This window comes from Otolemur garnettii, unplaced genomic scaffold, assembly GCF_000181295.1.
Source record: "Otolemur garnettii isolate 467f Iridium unplaced genomic scaffold, OtoGar3 scaffold00015, whole genome shotgun sequence".
Classification (NCBI taxonomy): domain Eukaryota; kingdom Metazoa; phylum Chordata; class Mammalia; order Primates; family Galagidae; genus Otolemur; species Otolemur garnettii.
The window spans coordinates 29,265,191-29,278,977 of NW_003852410.1; the positions used below are offsets into that span (position 1 = coordinate 29,265,191).

At 41.0% G+C, this 13,787-nt stretch overlaps 1 protein-coding gene across 4 annotated transcripts; it reads right to left on the reverse strand.

The window, feature by feature from the left end:
- Positions 1-1,220: 1,220 nt before the first annotated feature.
- Positions 1,221-9,310, reverse strand: KCTD6 (potassium channel tetramerization domain containing 6). 4 transcript variants are annotated; one of them, XM_023510678.1, is made up of 4 exons: positions 8,916-9,310; positions 5,431-5,533; positions 4,000-4,071; positions 1,221-2,619 (listed from the first exon to the last, which is right to left on the reverse strand). In XM_023510678.1, exons 3-4 carry the CDS (start codon positions 4,024-4,026, stop codon positions 1,933-1,935), a joined length of 714 nt encoding a protein of 237 aa, XP_023366446.1. In that variant the 5' UTR covers positions 4,027-4,071; positions 5,431-5,533; positions 8,916-9,310; the 3' UTR covers positions 1,221-1,932. The 4 variants fall into 4 exon arrangements, with proteins under 4 accessions (XP_023366446.1, XP_012657967.1, XP_012657968.1 ...); XM_012802513.2 differs by lacking the exon at positions 5,431-5,533; XM_012802514.2 differs by lacking the exon at positions 8,916-9,310 and having other exon boundaries at positions 5,431-6,785.
- Between the last annotated feature and the right edge of the window lie 4,477 nt (positions 9,311-13,787).

Sequence of the window (13,787 nt, forward strand, 5' to 3'; positions counted from 1 at the left end):
CTACACATAACTGGTCGTTATTTCTTTTTTTTTTTTTTTTCAGGTAATCATCAATCAATTTTAAATAGGAGACAACATTTTTTAAAAGATAACCTGTACTAGTACATTGATTTACTGAAACCACAGCAGCCTGTCATTAACTTTAAGGGATCTTAGTTTGAAGATTGTGAGAACAGGGTAATTACAGGTTTCTGCATATTGGCCATTTGTCAAATCCTAAAATAAATTTTCAGAAAGAGATGGGCAAAAGAAAAAAAAAAAAAAAAGACAGACATGGGCAAAAATGGACTTAAGTGTCATAATCTTCCTTTCAGAGAATCTCAGAATCTTCTCACAGAGAAGGAAAAAAAGGAGTGACCTGTCTACCCCAGAGGACAGTCTCAGAGCTCCATTTTGCCCTTAGAAAATAGGAAGAAACTGTGAATTCCTTTTATAAAGTATTCTAGCAAACTAGGAAGTGTCACTAAGATTAAAATAATCTTTCCTGTGAAATAGAATCAAATGAACTATGCAAAGTAAGACTACAATGACTAAACTATTCCAGATCCTTCTGAAGCTTGTTTCTTTCCTCAGAAATACAATATAATTTGATAACAAAATAGATGTGTGGGTTGCCACAGTGAAGTGGTTATAGAATCTTGTCCCTGAGCTTAGCACAAAGCTGAAATAATGGTCATATTTAAAACTATGACAATTAAAAATGTAGTCTTCAGGGTGGCGCCTATGGCTCAGTGAGGGGGGCGCTGGCCCCATATACCGAGGGTAGAGGGTTCAAACCCAGCCCCGGCCAAATTGCAACAAAAAAATGGCCGGGCATTGTGGCAGGCGCCTGTAGTCCTAGCTACTTGGGAGGGTGAGGCAGGAGAACCACCTAAGCCCAGGAGCTGGAGGTTGCTGCGAGTTGTGACTCTACAGCACTCTACAGAGAGTGACAAAATGAGACTCTATCTCTAAAAAAAAAAAAAAAAAAGTATACTCTTCAATGTAAGTCCTATTTGAAAAAATTTGTCAAACTGTATGTTCACTGCTCAAATATGCACTTTTAAACAAAATTAATAATTCCATCTGTGTTTCTTTCAGGAACACAAGAGTTTTTTATAAACTGCAACCTATAGATCAAATGTAAATGTGCAGTAAATACCAGAACATAAGACAGACAAGGCATACTTTAGACAAGGAATATGATGTTTCCCCCTTAATAATAATTGATAAACACATACTTAATTTTCATATTTCATTTTTTATTAGGTTTTTTTTTTTCCTGGTCAACAGTACACTTGGGAATTATACTGCACCAGGCATAAGATTTCTACCACAGGGACATTTCGTATTCAGAATCTAATATAAATATTTCTAGTTAGACATTTCCATGGCTACAGATATTTGGTTCCTTGATTTATATGCATAGAAAGAAACAGTTGTCATAACTGTAAAAAGCAGTACTTAATAAGTACTTTTAAATGATTGGAACAGTTCTCCTTTAATATTACAATACTACTTATTGTTTTGGAAACTAGGTCACCCTACATGATGTTTTGATTTTTCTCAAAGGCATCATGAGTACTCTGCTTATTCTTTCATTCCTGTATTTTTAGCCTTCTACCTGAGTTAGGGACCATTTATCAGAAATCATTTTAGCACTGTAATAAAAAAAAGCTCTGTTAAGGGTAGATTATATACCATAATGATTTTCAGACTTCTTTTTATAAAAAAGGTATCTAGAGACTGTGAACAGGCACATGCATACTCAGGCTGAAGGGGACAAAACATGGAGGAATCTGCTAAAGCACAAATCTTCCTTCTGATCCTCACTGCCTTCAAATAAATACAAATATTTAAAAGGAAAAAAAATCCCACGCTGTAATTAAAAACAAAAATCAGTCTCTTCCATTTCCTGGAGTCGTTTCCAAGAACTTCTCGTGGAGCTGGAGATCAGTCATCTGTCTTCCGGGCTAGTCTGCAGAAAGTCCAGTTGTGCTCCACCGTGTTCTCGTTGGCCCGCTCACTCATGTGATGCACCCGAGTGTTGCGGATTGTGAAGCCTTGTTTTGTAATGTATTCCATCAGGTGAACCCTAAGAGAAACTTCCTGATGATAATCACAGGGTCCAAAAGTAAAGGAAACCTGGCAGTCTCTGGTGTCCATCATGTGCTTATTCCACTTGGTAAAATAATTTGAGATGCCTTCTAGTAAGGAATGGACCTTGGTGGTGATGGTTAATTGGGTTATAATGACAGCCACTGGATTGGAGTACTTAGAAAGCTTCCGAGTACTGGATAGCTCCACAACTTCTTCAAAAGTATCCATAGGATACAAAGGCTTAGGGTCATTGAGACACTGAATCAATGGCTCAATCTGGTAAAAGTCTGCTTCTTTTCGAAGCAGATCAAATTCCTTAAAATCCAGGGGTAAGGTCAACTCTGAAGTTCTTAAGAAGTTGAGGACATATCGGAAAAGAGGTCCATCTCGATCAATGAAGTAATTGCCTTGAGGGTCTCGAGCTGTGGGGAAGTCCCCCCCAAACATAGCTCCAAGCATGGAATCCGGATAACGAGTCAAAGTGGTTAGAGACGTTGTGTACAAGTGTCCACCTACATTTAACGTGACTGGGTCAGTCATCTGAAATTTAACAAACAAAAAGGTCAGTCATCTGAAATTTTTAATCCTAACTTCGACAAATTAAGAAAATTAATGATACTGAGCAAAGCACAAAATACCTTCAGGCTAAAGTACATTTAGTAATCCTGTAACACAAATGGCTTTCTTTCAGTGATAAACATAACCAGATGGAGGGATGGAATATTTGCCTTCAAGAGAAAAAAGGAAAAATGGAATTCTTTAAGGCCTTGCTCTAAGAATGGAGGGTATGACTTCCAGAAGTAAATAGCTTCAGGCCCAGTATCTATGGAGTTTTTAGGTCAGAGTATATGAGAAAGAAAAAGCTAAGCTAAAATATACTCTGAAGTCTTTTTCTGATTTTGTAAAAAGGCGTTTGTTTTTCTTAACTCAATTTAACATAGAATAGAATAAAAATGATCTGATAATATAAAGACATCTACTTTCAATATTTGAATTTTTCTCCCTGATAAAAGAGGAACAAAAGAAACATGAAATTTAATTTAAAAATAAAAATTTGTATAGATCTAATCTTGATAACCTTTCCATGGAAATAATAGCTTCAAATACTAAGTTAAAATACAATTTAGTCAACCCAACCTAGCCACAAAAGGAACACATGCGCACTCACCGCTAACAGCAGCTTTAAAATTGCATAATCTGATGGTGTATTCACTTTTGTAACATTAATATTGCAACCTGGCCTTTAATTTTGAAAAACAAGCTTCTCTAATACATACCTTCAGCTTTAGAAATCATATTTTAACAATATTTAAGAAAAAATAAAGACAGACTGACTTCAAGTACAACCCAAGTAAAATATTTCTTCCCAAAGGAATAGAAAATAGCAAGACACATGTACACATGAGAAGTGCAATTGGGAGAAGAGGCACCTTCAATCATTAATCTCCCTAACTACAAATAAATGTGCCCTGCTAGAAGTCACCATTCCATGAAGAAAGCATCTTCAGAGCAAATATACTTTAAACAAAAAGATAATGTTAGGTCTCAAATAAGTGATTTAAAAACGTACTTTGAGCATCCATATTGAGTTTGCTTCCATTAAAACATCAAACCATTCAGGCATGGTGGCTCATGCCTGTAATCCCAGCACTTTGGTAGGCTGAGATGTGAGGATCACTTGAGGGCAGGAGTTTAAGACCAGCAATATAGCAAGACTCCGTCTTTAGCAAAAAAAAAAAAAATTTAATTTAAAAAAAGCAAAACCCAAAAAACCCAACAAAACTGATTAAAAGAGAAGAGAGAGTTGCACAAATTCATAATATTCATTCTTACAAGATATATTATACCTGAGAATACATAATGGGAAAAAAAGATACACAGAAAGTATTTGTCAGCCTTCAACCTGCAAGAACCACTCACCATATAGCCCCAGTCTCCATTATCCATCTGCTCCAGCGCTGCGTCTCCAGGAGCCCAGGTTCCAGGGAAACTCTGGGAAGAAATAAACCAGACATATGATAGTACATGAAAGTATGAAAATAGAGAAAAAAGGTTTTTTTCATCCAAGGGAGCAATCCAAACAGTAGAAAAACCACTCATTCTTGCTCTACTAAAACCCGATATAGGGCAAAGATCTGGGGAAGAAAGCACGCCCCTAGGGCCTTCTGTGGGTCCTGTGTCCTTACCTCAGGGAGCCCATCTGGAACTAAGAAAATGAAGGTTTTTCAAAGAGCTATCCTGTACTTAAAAGGAAGGAGGAAGAGCCTACGAAGTAGACCAGCCATTCAAATGCTACCTCTCTGAATCTTCATTAGAGTATAACTAAGAAAAGAAAAGAAAAGAAATCTACCTCTTTTCTCTGAAAATCCAGTTTTTAAAATCTATAGGAGAACATTACAATAACTCTATAACCTTATCCTTGTACAAATCCTTAGTGGTCCACCATGTACACTACTCTGGTGAAAGGCACACTAAAAGCCCTGACTTAAACATTATTGAATTCATCCATGTAACAAAAACACTTATACCTCCTTAACATTTTGAAATTAAAAAAATAATTAAATGTCATTGAAAAACTCTAGATAACAAGAAAAAACAAAAATTAAACGTTAAAAAGGGAGAAAGAGAAAACTTCTTTTCATCAGCATTTCAGCTATACAAATTATAAATCTCCCAAGACACCAATTATCTCTTTCCAAGAAAAATATATCAGAATGGTATTTATCTTGTAATATAAAAAACTAATCATGATATAGTTTATAATGACATATTTCTCTTTGTACAACAAGAAAAACAAATAGAAAATAATTGAAATAAATGCCAGATCTGTTAAAGCATAATTTGGGACAAAAAAACCCCAAAACCAAAACAAAACCTTACTGGTCTGGACAAGAGTCAATCAGCCAACACTCACGGACAGCCAGCCTTAAGACACAGAAATGCTCAGATACTAATGATGACAGTGTGATTTATTTTTATGTACAATTCCAAAGCACTTAAACAGTTTCCCTGCTACTGAATTGCCTTAGTCAGTTCCCTCTCACACACTTCAGTTCCTCAAATCAAACTGCAAAGCAAACTGCAGAGCAAATTTCAAAAGCTCTGGCAAGAGATAGTAAGAAACAAGGACTTATACATATTCACCCATGAAATGCATCGGCTTTTTTATGTGGTCTTTGAACACATCCGCTTTTCCCATTTTTAGAGGAATCTGGCACACAATTCCCAGAACAAGCCCTGGCTACAGAAGATCACAAAGGCTCTTTCTCAAAAGGTCACTCAGGCATGTAGAGAACATTTGCATAGCACAGCATGGGCTGAAATCAGAGCCTGAAGCATCTATTTCTCTACCTTGCAAATTCTTCAACGCAAACAAGCTGAAATGTGGACTGAGAGATGTGCAGTCAGTTTTTATTCTTTACACAGCAGTTAGATATAGATAGGCCTCCACATGCTATAGGGCGAGAAATGGAACAAATGTCAAATTCAGGGTTGTTATGACAACATTTCATTCCTCTGACTTGCTTCACAAATAGTATCTGAAATAAAACCAAGAAACAGGCTTGGCCAATTCATCTTGCCAGTGTCTGATTCAGTTACTGATAACCATGGATTAGTAACTGAACAACATCAAAGGTCAGTCATCTAAAAGTTCTGGTAAGATGCTCATCTTTGGCATCTTTCCATCATCCAAAGTATTCATTCCAGACAGCCTCAATAATCATTTATTCAACCAACATTTGTCGTAAGTCAACTATGGGGTGGGGAGGAACCTATGTGGAACAATCTTTGCCCTCATGGAGGTTTCAATCTATAAAGAAGGCAACATGTGACAAATGAAGTGCAGAACAGAATTCAAAAGGGCTATATAATAGATGGACCAGCAGAGAAGGTCAAGATTCCCAATGGGAAAATGGAGGACTTCTGGGAAGAGCTCACTCAGTTGAACCCTGAAAGAAAATTTGGACAACCTGAAAAGGGATTCTAGAACAAATAATTTAAACAGGCAAGGCTATGAAAGCCTGTCCCACCTCACATCACTTCTGATAGCAGTAAACCAAGCATGTAGAGATGCAAAAAAGAAAAATAAGGCAGATTAAGAGACTAAGTCAAGGCCCCACAACTGAGAAGTTACCAAATAAGAACTGGTGGTCTTTGAACACACCTGACTCCTAGTCTAGATCTTTCCATAAGTCCTAGGACAGAAATTGAAAGAACAGAATCCAAGAAACAAGGAAGTGAAAAGGATTAACTTTAGACTCCCTATACAGCCATCTATTAACCCTACTTACCCAATAGGGATTTACAAATTTTCTAGTAACTCAACCTAACTAAGCAGTCATAATGGGTTTGTAAACATTCTCTTGAGGCTAATAAATAAATAAATGGCAACAACTGCTGAGAATAAGTGGCTGCTATCCTCTGTTTTCAGTAAGAAAAAGGAACTCCAATCCATGAATATCCAAATGGTTAAACAAGAAATGGAAGACCAAAGACCAGGAAAAAAACAGACATCAATGTTACAGATGTTATACAAGATCTGTCCACTATTCCTTTTTTTTCCTTTTTTTACTGTTAAATCAAAACTAGATAACTTCTTGAGCAGTCATAAAAAGAAAATTAATGATTCCACTGAATACCACAGCAAAAGCCAAAGTTCCGGTACAAAGATGTAATGAAACCTCAAGCTTAATAATTCAGGAAAGCAATTATGAGAATCTATATAAGACTATGTTTCTTTAAAAGCACCCCAAAGCCTTACTATACTTGTATATAAAATATATCAAAATTAAGTGAAGCAATATTAGTCATTTCCAATAACAATGACTAAACTATCTTTAAAAATCAAATTGTTCATTAAAGAGCTCAAAGGGGAAAATAGTATTGATTGGTTAATTTTTATCTCTACTCCTTGCTTTTAAACATCCTCTGTGAAAATGCAAAAACAAACAAAAAAAAAGGCAGGAAGATTCCTGGCTATCCAATAGCTAGATAGTAATCAACCTCTGAATTCTGAATTTTTTTTTTTGAGACAGAGCCTCAAGCTGTTGCCCTGGGTACAGTACCGTGGCTTCACATCTCACAGCAACCTCCAACTCCTGGGCTTAAGTGATTCTCTTGCATGGGCCTCCCAAGTAGCTGGGACTACAGGCACCTGCCACAATACCCCGCTTTTTTTTGGTTATAGTTGTCATTGTTTGGCAGGCCTGGGCTGGATTCCAACCTGCCAGCTCTGGTGTATGTGGCTGGCACCTTAGCCGCTTGAGCTATAGGCGCCAAGCCTGAATTTTGAATTTTTGACCATTTGAAATATCTCAGAGACGATGCAGATGAATGAAATAAAACATAATACCAAAGAATTTCCAGAATAGTTTCAATCTCTTCTACTAAATCATTTTCCAGAACCACTAACAATTAAAAAATGATTCATCGGCTTTTCATCTTCTCCCTATTTTGGCACAGTCTCCAATGGAGGGCTTAATGAGAAGTAAAATGACCACAAGACAGGCAGCAGAAGGAAGATCTCAAAGTGGGCAGCAAATGGGCTGTTTTCCTTGATGAGGGCAAAGAAATAGCTTTATATATTTTTTAAAAATTGCCAGGAATGATGAATATGAGGGTAACAAAGAAAAAAATTTCTTTTTTTCTTTTTCTTTTTTTTTTTTTGAGACAAAGCCTCAAACTACTGCCCTGGGTAGAGTGCTGTAACATCACAGCTCATAGCAACCTCAAACTCTTGGGCTCAAGAAATTCTCCTGCCTCAGCCTCCCAAGTAGCTGGGACTACAGGTGTCCACCACAACGCCCGGCTATTTTTTGGTTGTAGTTGTCACTGTTTGGCAGGCCTGGGGCCAGATTCCAACCTGCCAGCTCTGGTGTATGTGGTTGGTGCCTTAGCTGCTTGAGCTACAGGCACCACCCGAAAAAAATTTTTCTTTATAATGACTTTCCTTACTAAAGATCATTTTTAAAGAGTGTATACAACCAAGCACAAACAACTATAAAGTTCAAAGAAAGCCTTCAGGCCCTGTAAAATCAGCTCACCTGAAAAGATCTGACCTTTGATGCAAATAAAATTCTTGTGGAAACAATGACCATTCCCAAAAAATATCAAACAGTACTAAAAATTCACCCATGTTTAAGCTTCAAAGTTTATTGCAACTAATGTATAAATTCCGACAGTGTACTTAAGTAACTAAGTTAAAAATATATACTGAACAATTTACAGAAGCCTTAAAAGAATTTATGAATTTTCTAAAGTAGCAAATCTGAAGAATGTATGATTCAATAAGTTCATAACTTTATTTATTTATTTTTGAGACAGAGTCTCACTATGTCACCCTCGGTAGAGTGCAGTGGCATCACAGCTCACAGCAACCTCAAACTCTTGGGCTTAAGCAATTCTCTTGCCTCAGCCTCTCAAGTAGCTAGGATTACAGGTGCCCGTCACAACCCCCAGGTATTTTTTGGTTGTAGATGTCACTGTTGTTTGACAGTCCCGGGCTGGGTTCGGACCCGCCAGCTCCGAACTAAAAACACCCAAGAACCCCTAAATGCCACTCTCCTCACTACTACAGAATTGCAATTAGACTTTATACTTATGATGAACTAACTTAACACATACATTGCTGGTTTATCACTTTTGCAACAGACTAGAACTTCCCCAGGGGGAAAAGACCTACCCCTACACAACAACCTGTACACTGCAATAAAAACCTTCAAACCTATAACTACGCCGTCCCAGAGTTTCCAGGTAGCCCTTTAAAAAGTTTTTCTACTGAAACCTTTGTGTCTGGCATTCAGAAGGCTCAATAAATTTCCCCCATCTATACTTACCTTCAAATTTGCCTTTGTACTGAGATTTTCCTCTTCTTGAAACGTGGGAGTTTGAAAGTGAAATACTTTTTATAGTAACTAGTTCAGCAACATCTAAAGGAGTCTTTCGGGTTAACATTCACATACAGGCCAGCACAAGTAACCAGGCATACAAGGATAATGTGATTATAGTGTTAAATTATCCTTAACAAAACCGCTGCAGAAATGGACCTTTTTTTTAAAGTAATTATATTCTCTCTCTCGTCTCTCAACCATGTGGTTTAGAAAGGAGCTAAAGGCTAAAGAACAGTCACAAATAGTCAGCTCTGTAGTATTATAAAATTCCTCATAAAATCCTAAAATCTTATAATCATTAGTATTATAAAATTCCTTTTAACCATCAGTCTCCATGAGATAAAACCTGGTAATACCACCTTCCCCAAAGTAATTACACTAGTTAGGCACAACATAAAAGGTAACAGATCAAAACAAGGAAAAAGAACTTGGGGTGGGGGGGAGGGACGGCTGTATCCCAGTTCTCAATTCTGGTCTGTTACTAATTATGAGATCTTGAGAAAATTCATTCTTTATGCCCAGCTTATTCTTTGGGGAAATGGAGAAAATAAGATCATGAATATAAAACCATCTGTAAACTGGCAAATATTATACAAATGTGAAAATAGTAGTGGCAGTAACATAAACAAAATTTCTGTGGTAAATTGAGAAACTTGAGAGTGTGAATACAGGTACTTTAGAGCATCAGCATGGACACAAGGCAAATATGGAGAAGAGCCCTCTTAATTTGCTTCTAATCTCTCCAGAGCTCCAAAAGGGGAACTACACACAGGTAAGGGGGTGTGTCCAGACATCTGAGCTCTAGATCTCAGAAGGAATTTCTTTAAAGCATGACTCAGGATTATCTCCAAGGTAAGGCTGAATCCAAATAAATACATCCCAAATATCAGAATCCAACACACACTGAGAGAGTCATAGAGTTTACCCTAGGATTCCTCCATGTAGTAATGCTTTGGTTTAAGTACGATTTATGAAAATTCAAATTACAAAACTTTGAAATGGCATCTATGGCTATCTTGACCACTCTCCATACTTCCCATCTAAGGCATTATGCAAAACCTAGTATGAGTAATGACTGATGGTTTTCAATCAAAGTGGAAATTCTCACAACCTACGAACTCTGCTGACAAAATTATTTTCCTCTGCCTAGCTATATATTTGTCCATTTGAAAACATCTCAGTATTGGGCTCAGGCCTGTACTAAATGTTGTCCCGAGCTTCTTTCCTATCCCAAGATGATTCGAGTACTAGGGCATTTGTGACGGCAAAAAAAAAAAAATGAACAAGCCAGAGGGATATGGAAAGAGATATACAGACTACCCCCAACATTCTTAGCCAAACCAGGTCATCCCGGGTCACTTTGCCACCCAAAGTTCTTCTAACACAAAGTCCTAAAATTGGATTTATCAACTTGCTCTAGAACTGGTATACCTGAACAGAAACATGATAACTTCAGCAGAATATCCAAACAGGATCTCTGTCACATTTCATTTCCCTGTCCCGCCCCATCCCCCGACACAGACTCCACCAGTCAGCCCAGCAGGTGCTGCAGGGGCGCCCCATTACCACGGCCATTTATCACCTCTGACATCAAGCATTAAAAATCTCACGACATACACAAATCTAAACATAAAGAACTCAGCTGCAATCTGAGTGTCTCTTCAGAGCAGAAAATCCTAAAGGCAGGGCTTTTGAGACCTGTCTTATGCTTTAAACTAGGGCAAGCAATGGCTAATAAGCACCACCCCCAGAAACAATCATTTTCGAGCAAACCCCGAGTGTCTCCGTCCCGGCTGTGCTTAGCTGTTGCCCCGCAAGCTAAGCCCCCAACCTGACCCGCCTCGCCGTAGGGCAAGCGATGCTCCGGGGCCGGGCGGGGGACGCGCACCGGAGCCCCGAACCCGGGCCGGCCGAAAGCGCGCGTCCTCGCCGGGCGGGCCCCGAAAACCCCGCCCAGGCCTGGCCGTGGGCACCCCCACCGCAGGCTCGTGCCAACCCCGGGACACGCGGCTCCGGCTCCCCGCGGTCCTCTGAGAGAGCCCCCGCCCTGATCCTCCTCAGCCCGGCTCCCCTAGTTGTTCCGCGCGGGCTCGTCCTTAAGCCCGGCCCTTCCGCGCCCTGGACCCGCAAACCCCGCGCCCGTCCCACTCACAGCGCGGCGGCGGCGGCGGCCGGGCCGGGAGATGCCGGCGGCCGGAGAGCGCGAGCGCGGGGACAAGCGAGCCCGCGCCCGACGGCGGCGGCGGCAGCAGCGGCGGCAGAGGGGACAACTGAGTGCGCGCCCGGAGTTGCGGCCCCAGCAGCCCGGCGCGGGCGGTGCCTTCCCAGCAGAACCGCGGCGCCACGAGCGCGGGCGCCCCCTAACGGCGGCGCGGGCTGGAAGCCAGAGGGCCTGGCGCCGGAGGAGATCTACCAGCAAAGCCTGAGCAGTGCGGTCAGCCCGGCTTCTCCGCAGCCCTGAAGCCCCGCCCCAAAGCCACGAGACCCCGCCCAGAACCCGCCCCCACGTCCCGCCTCAGACCGTAGCCTGGGGTCCGCCCTGCCCCTCCCTCTCCTCGCTGCGACCTCAATGCTAGTGTCTCGGCTGCTGTTTCTCCTCCGTCATTTCAAGAACTTGTGTGGGCTCCCACCGTGCGCCAGGCCTGAGGGGTACAGCGGCCATCAAGACAGAGACGGGTGCTTTTGAAAGGAGAAGACAGACAAGATTCAAGGCAGAATTAATAGAATAACGACAAGTTATGATCGTTAACTTGGGAGGAGCATGATTAGAGGCTTAAATGGAGAAAGGAAGGAGACCTGGCCGCCAGGCAGAAGGCCGGAGCCCCTCCTGGCGCTGCCCTCCGTTGAGAAATCCACCATAATAAGGACTGAGAGGAAGCCCCCGGGGCCACCTATCCAGCCTAGTGGGCAGGGCAGCGAAAAGCAGTAAAGGGCAGCCAGGTAGAGAGAAGGGCCCAGCCAACCTCGCAGACAAGGCTTTACGCAAAGGCTTTGAGGCCTGAAGGGGCTCGGCCCTACATGGAGTTGGCACGGATACTGTGTCCCCAAATTCAGGAAAGAAGCCAAGGCGGGGGGTGGGGGGGCTGCTACCTAAAGCTTCAAAACTAATAAGTCTCCATGGATAGACCAAATCCCATTCACTTCCTGCTGGCCAGGTCGCTGTCCCCTTCCAGGCAGGACCAGTTTTATGACAGTGGTTTACCATTTCCCTTCAGCAGAATAACCTCTGGCCTTAGAAACGCACTTGGGTTTCATGTCTACATGTGCCTGAGTGAGCGCTAGAGTGGAATTTCTCATCAGTGTGGGCATCACACTCATATCTAACATTTGGTTTTTCTCCAAAAACTTAAATTGGCCGGGTACGGTGGCTCACACCTGTAATCCTAGCACCCTGGGAGGCCAAGGCCGGTGGATCGCCTGAGCTCAGAAGTTGGAGACCAGCCTTTTTAGAGAGCAAGACTCGGTCTCTAAAAAAAAAAATAGCTGGGCATTGTGGAGGATGCCTGTAATCCCGGCGACTGGGAAGGCTGAGTCAAGAGGATCACTTGAGCCCAAGAGTTTGAGGTTGCTGTGAGCTACAATGCCATAGGACTCTACTAAGGGTAATAAAGTGAGACTATCTCAAAAAAAGAAAAAAACTGGCGTGGCGCCTGTGGCTAAAGTAGCTACGGTGCCAGCCACGTACACCTAAGGTGGCGGGTTCAAATCCAGCCCAGCTCCGCCAAAACAACAATGACGGCTGCAACCAAAAAATAGCCAGGCGTTGTGGTGGGCGCCTGTGGTCCTGGCTACTTGGGAGGCTGAGGCAGGAGACTCACGTTTGCTGTGAGCTGTGATGCCACGGCACTCTACCCAGGGCGATAGCTTGAGGCTCTGTCTCAAAAAAAAAAAAACTTAAATTGATAAGTTAAATAAATGGCATATGTTTCATCAATATACTGATAGCTACATTATCACATTCACAAAGGGGAGGAGACAGGGAAATGTGTATGAAAATAATCAGTACACCAAGTAATATATATAGCATAATCCTAATTTTATTTTTAAAAACATAACATACATGACAAATTTTTGAAGGAAATAACCCCAAATCTGGCTCTGGCACCTGTGGCTCAAGCAGCTAAGGTGCCAGCCACATACACCTGAGGGGGTAGGTGGGGGTTCAAATCCAGCTCAGGCCTGCCAAACAACAGTGACAGCTGCAACCAAAAAATAGCCTAGCGTTGTGGCAGGCTCCTGCAGTCCCAGCTACTTGGGAGGCAGAGGCAGGAGAATCGATTGAGCCCAGGAGTTGGAGGTTGCTGTGAGCTGTGATGCCACAGCACTCTACCTAGGACAACAGCTTGAGGTTCTGTCTCAAAAAAAAAAAAAAAAAAGAAAAGAAAGAAAGAACCCCAAATAATTGATCATACTGTTCCAGACAATAGGATGGGAATGTGACATATTACTTTTTAATGTTCTTCTGAATTTTCCATATTTTCTAGAAAACATGAGTATGTTTTATAATGAGATGAAGACAATGGTCTTTATTTTTCACAAGAGGCCCAAACCAAAATTACCCTACATTCAGATTTCCAGAATTTGATGCCACTGCAAATCCAGAATTGCCTCTAACTTACTGGTGTCTTTGAAAGAGTCATTTCCCTTCTCAGGGTATCTATTATATTTCCCCAAATAAAATAAATATATTTCCCCAAAATAAAAAATGAAAGTGTAAACTTTGTCAGTGGTTTTATCAAATCTATTCCTTCGTATCTTAAAGTTTTTATAACAATTGGAAATTATATTTTCTATTTTATTTTATTTTGAGACCGAGTC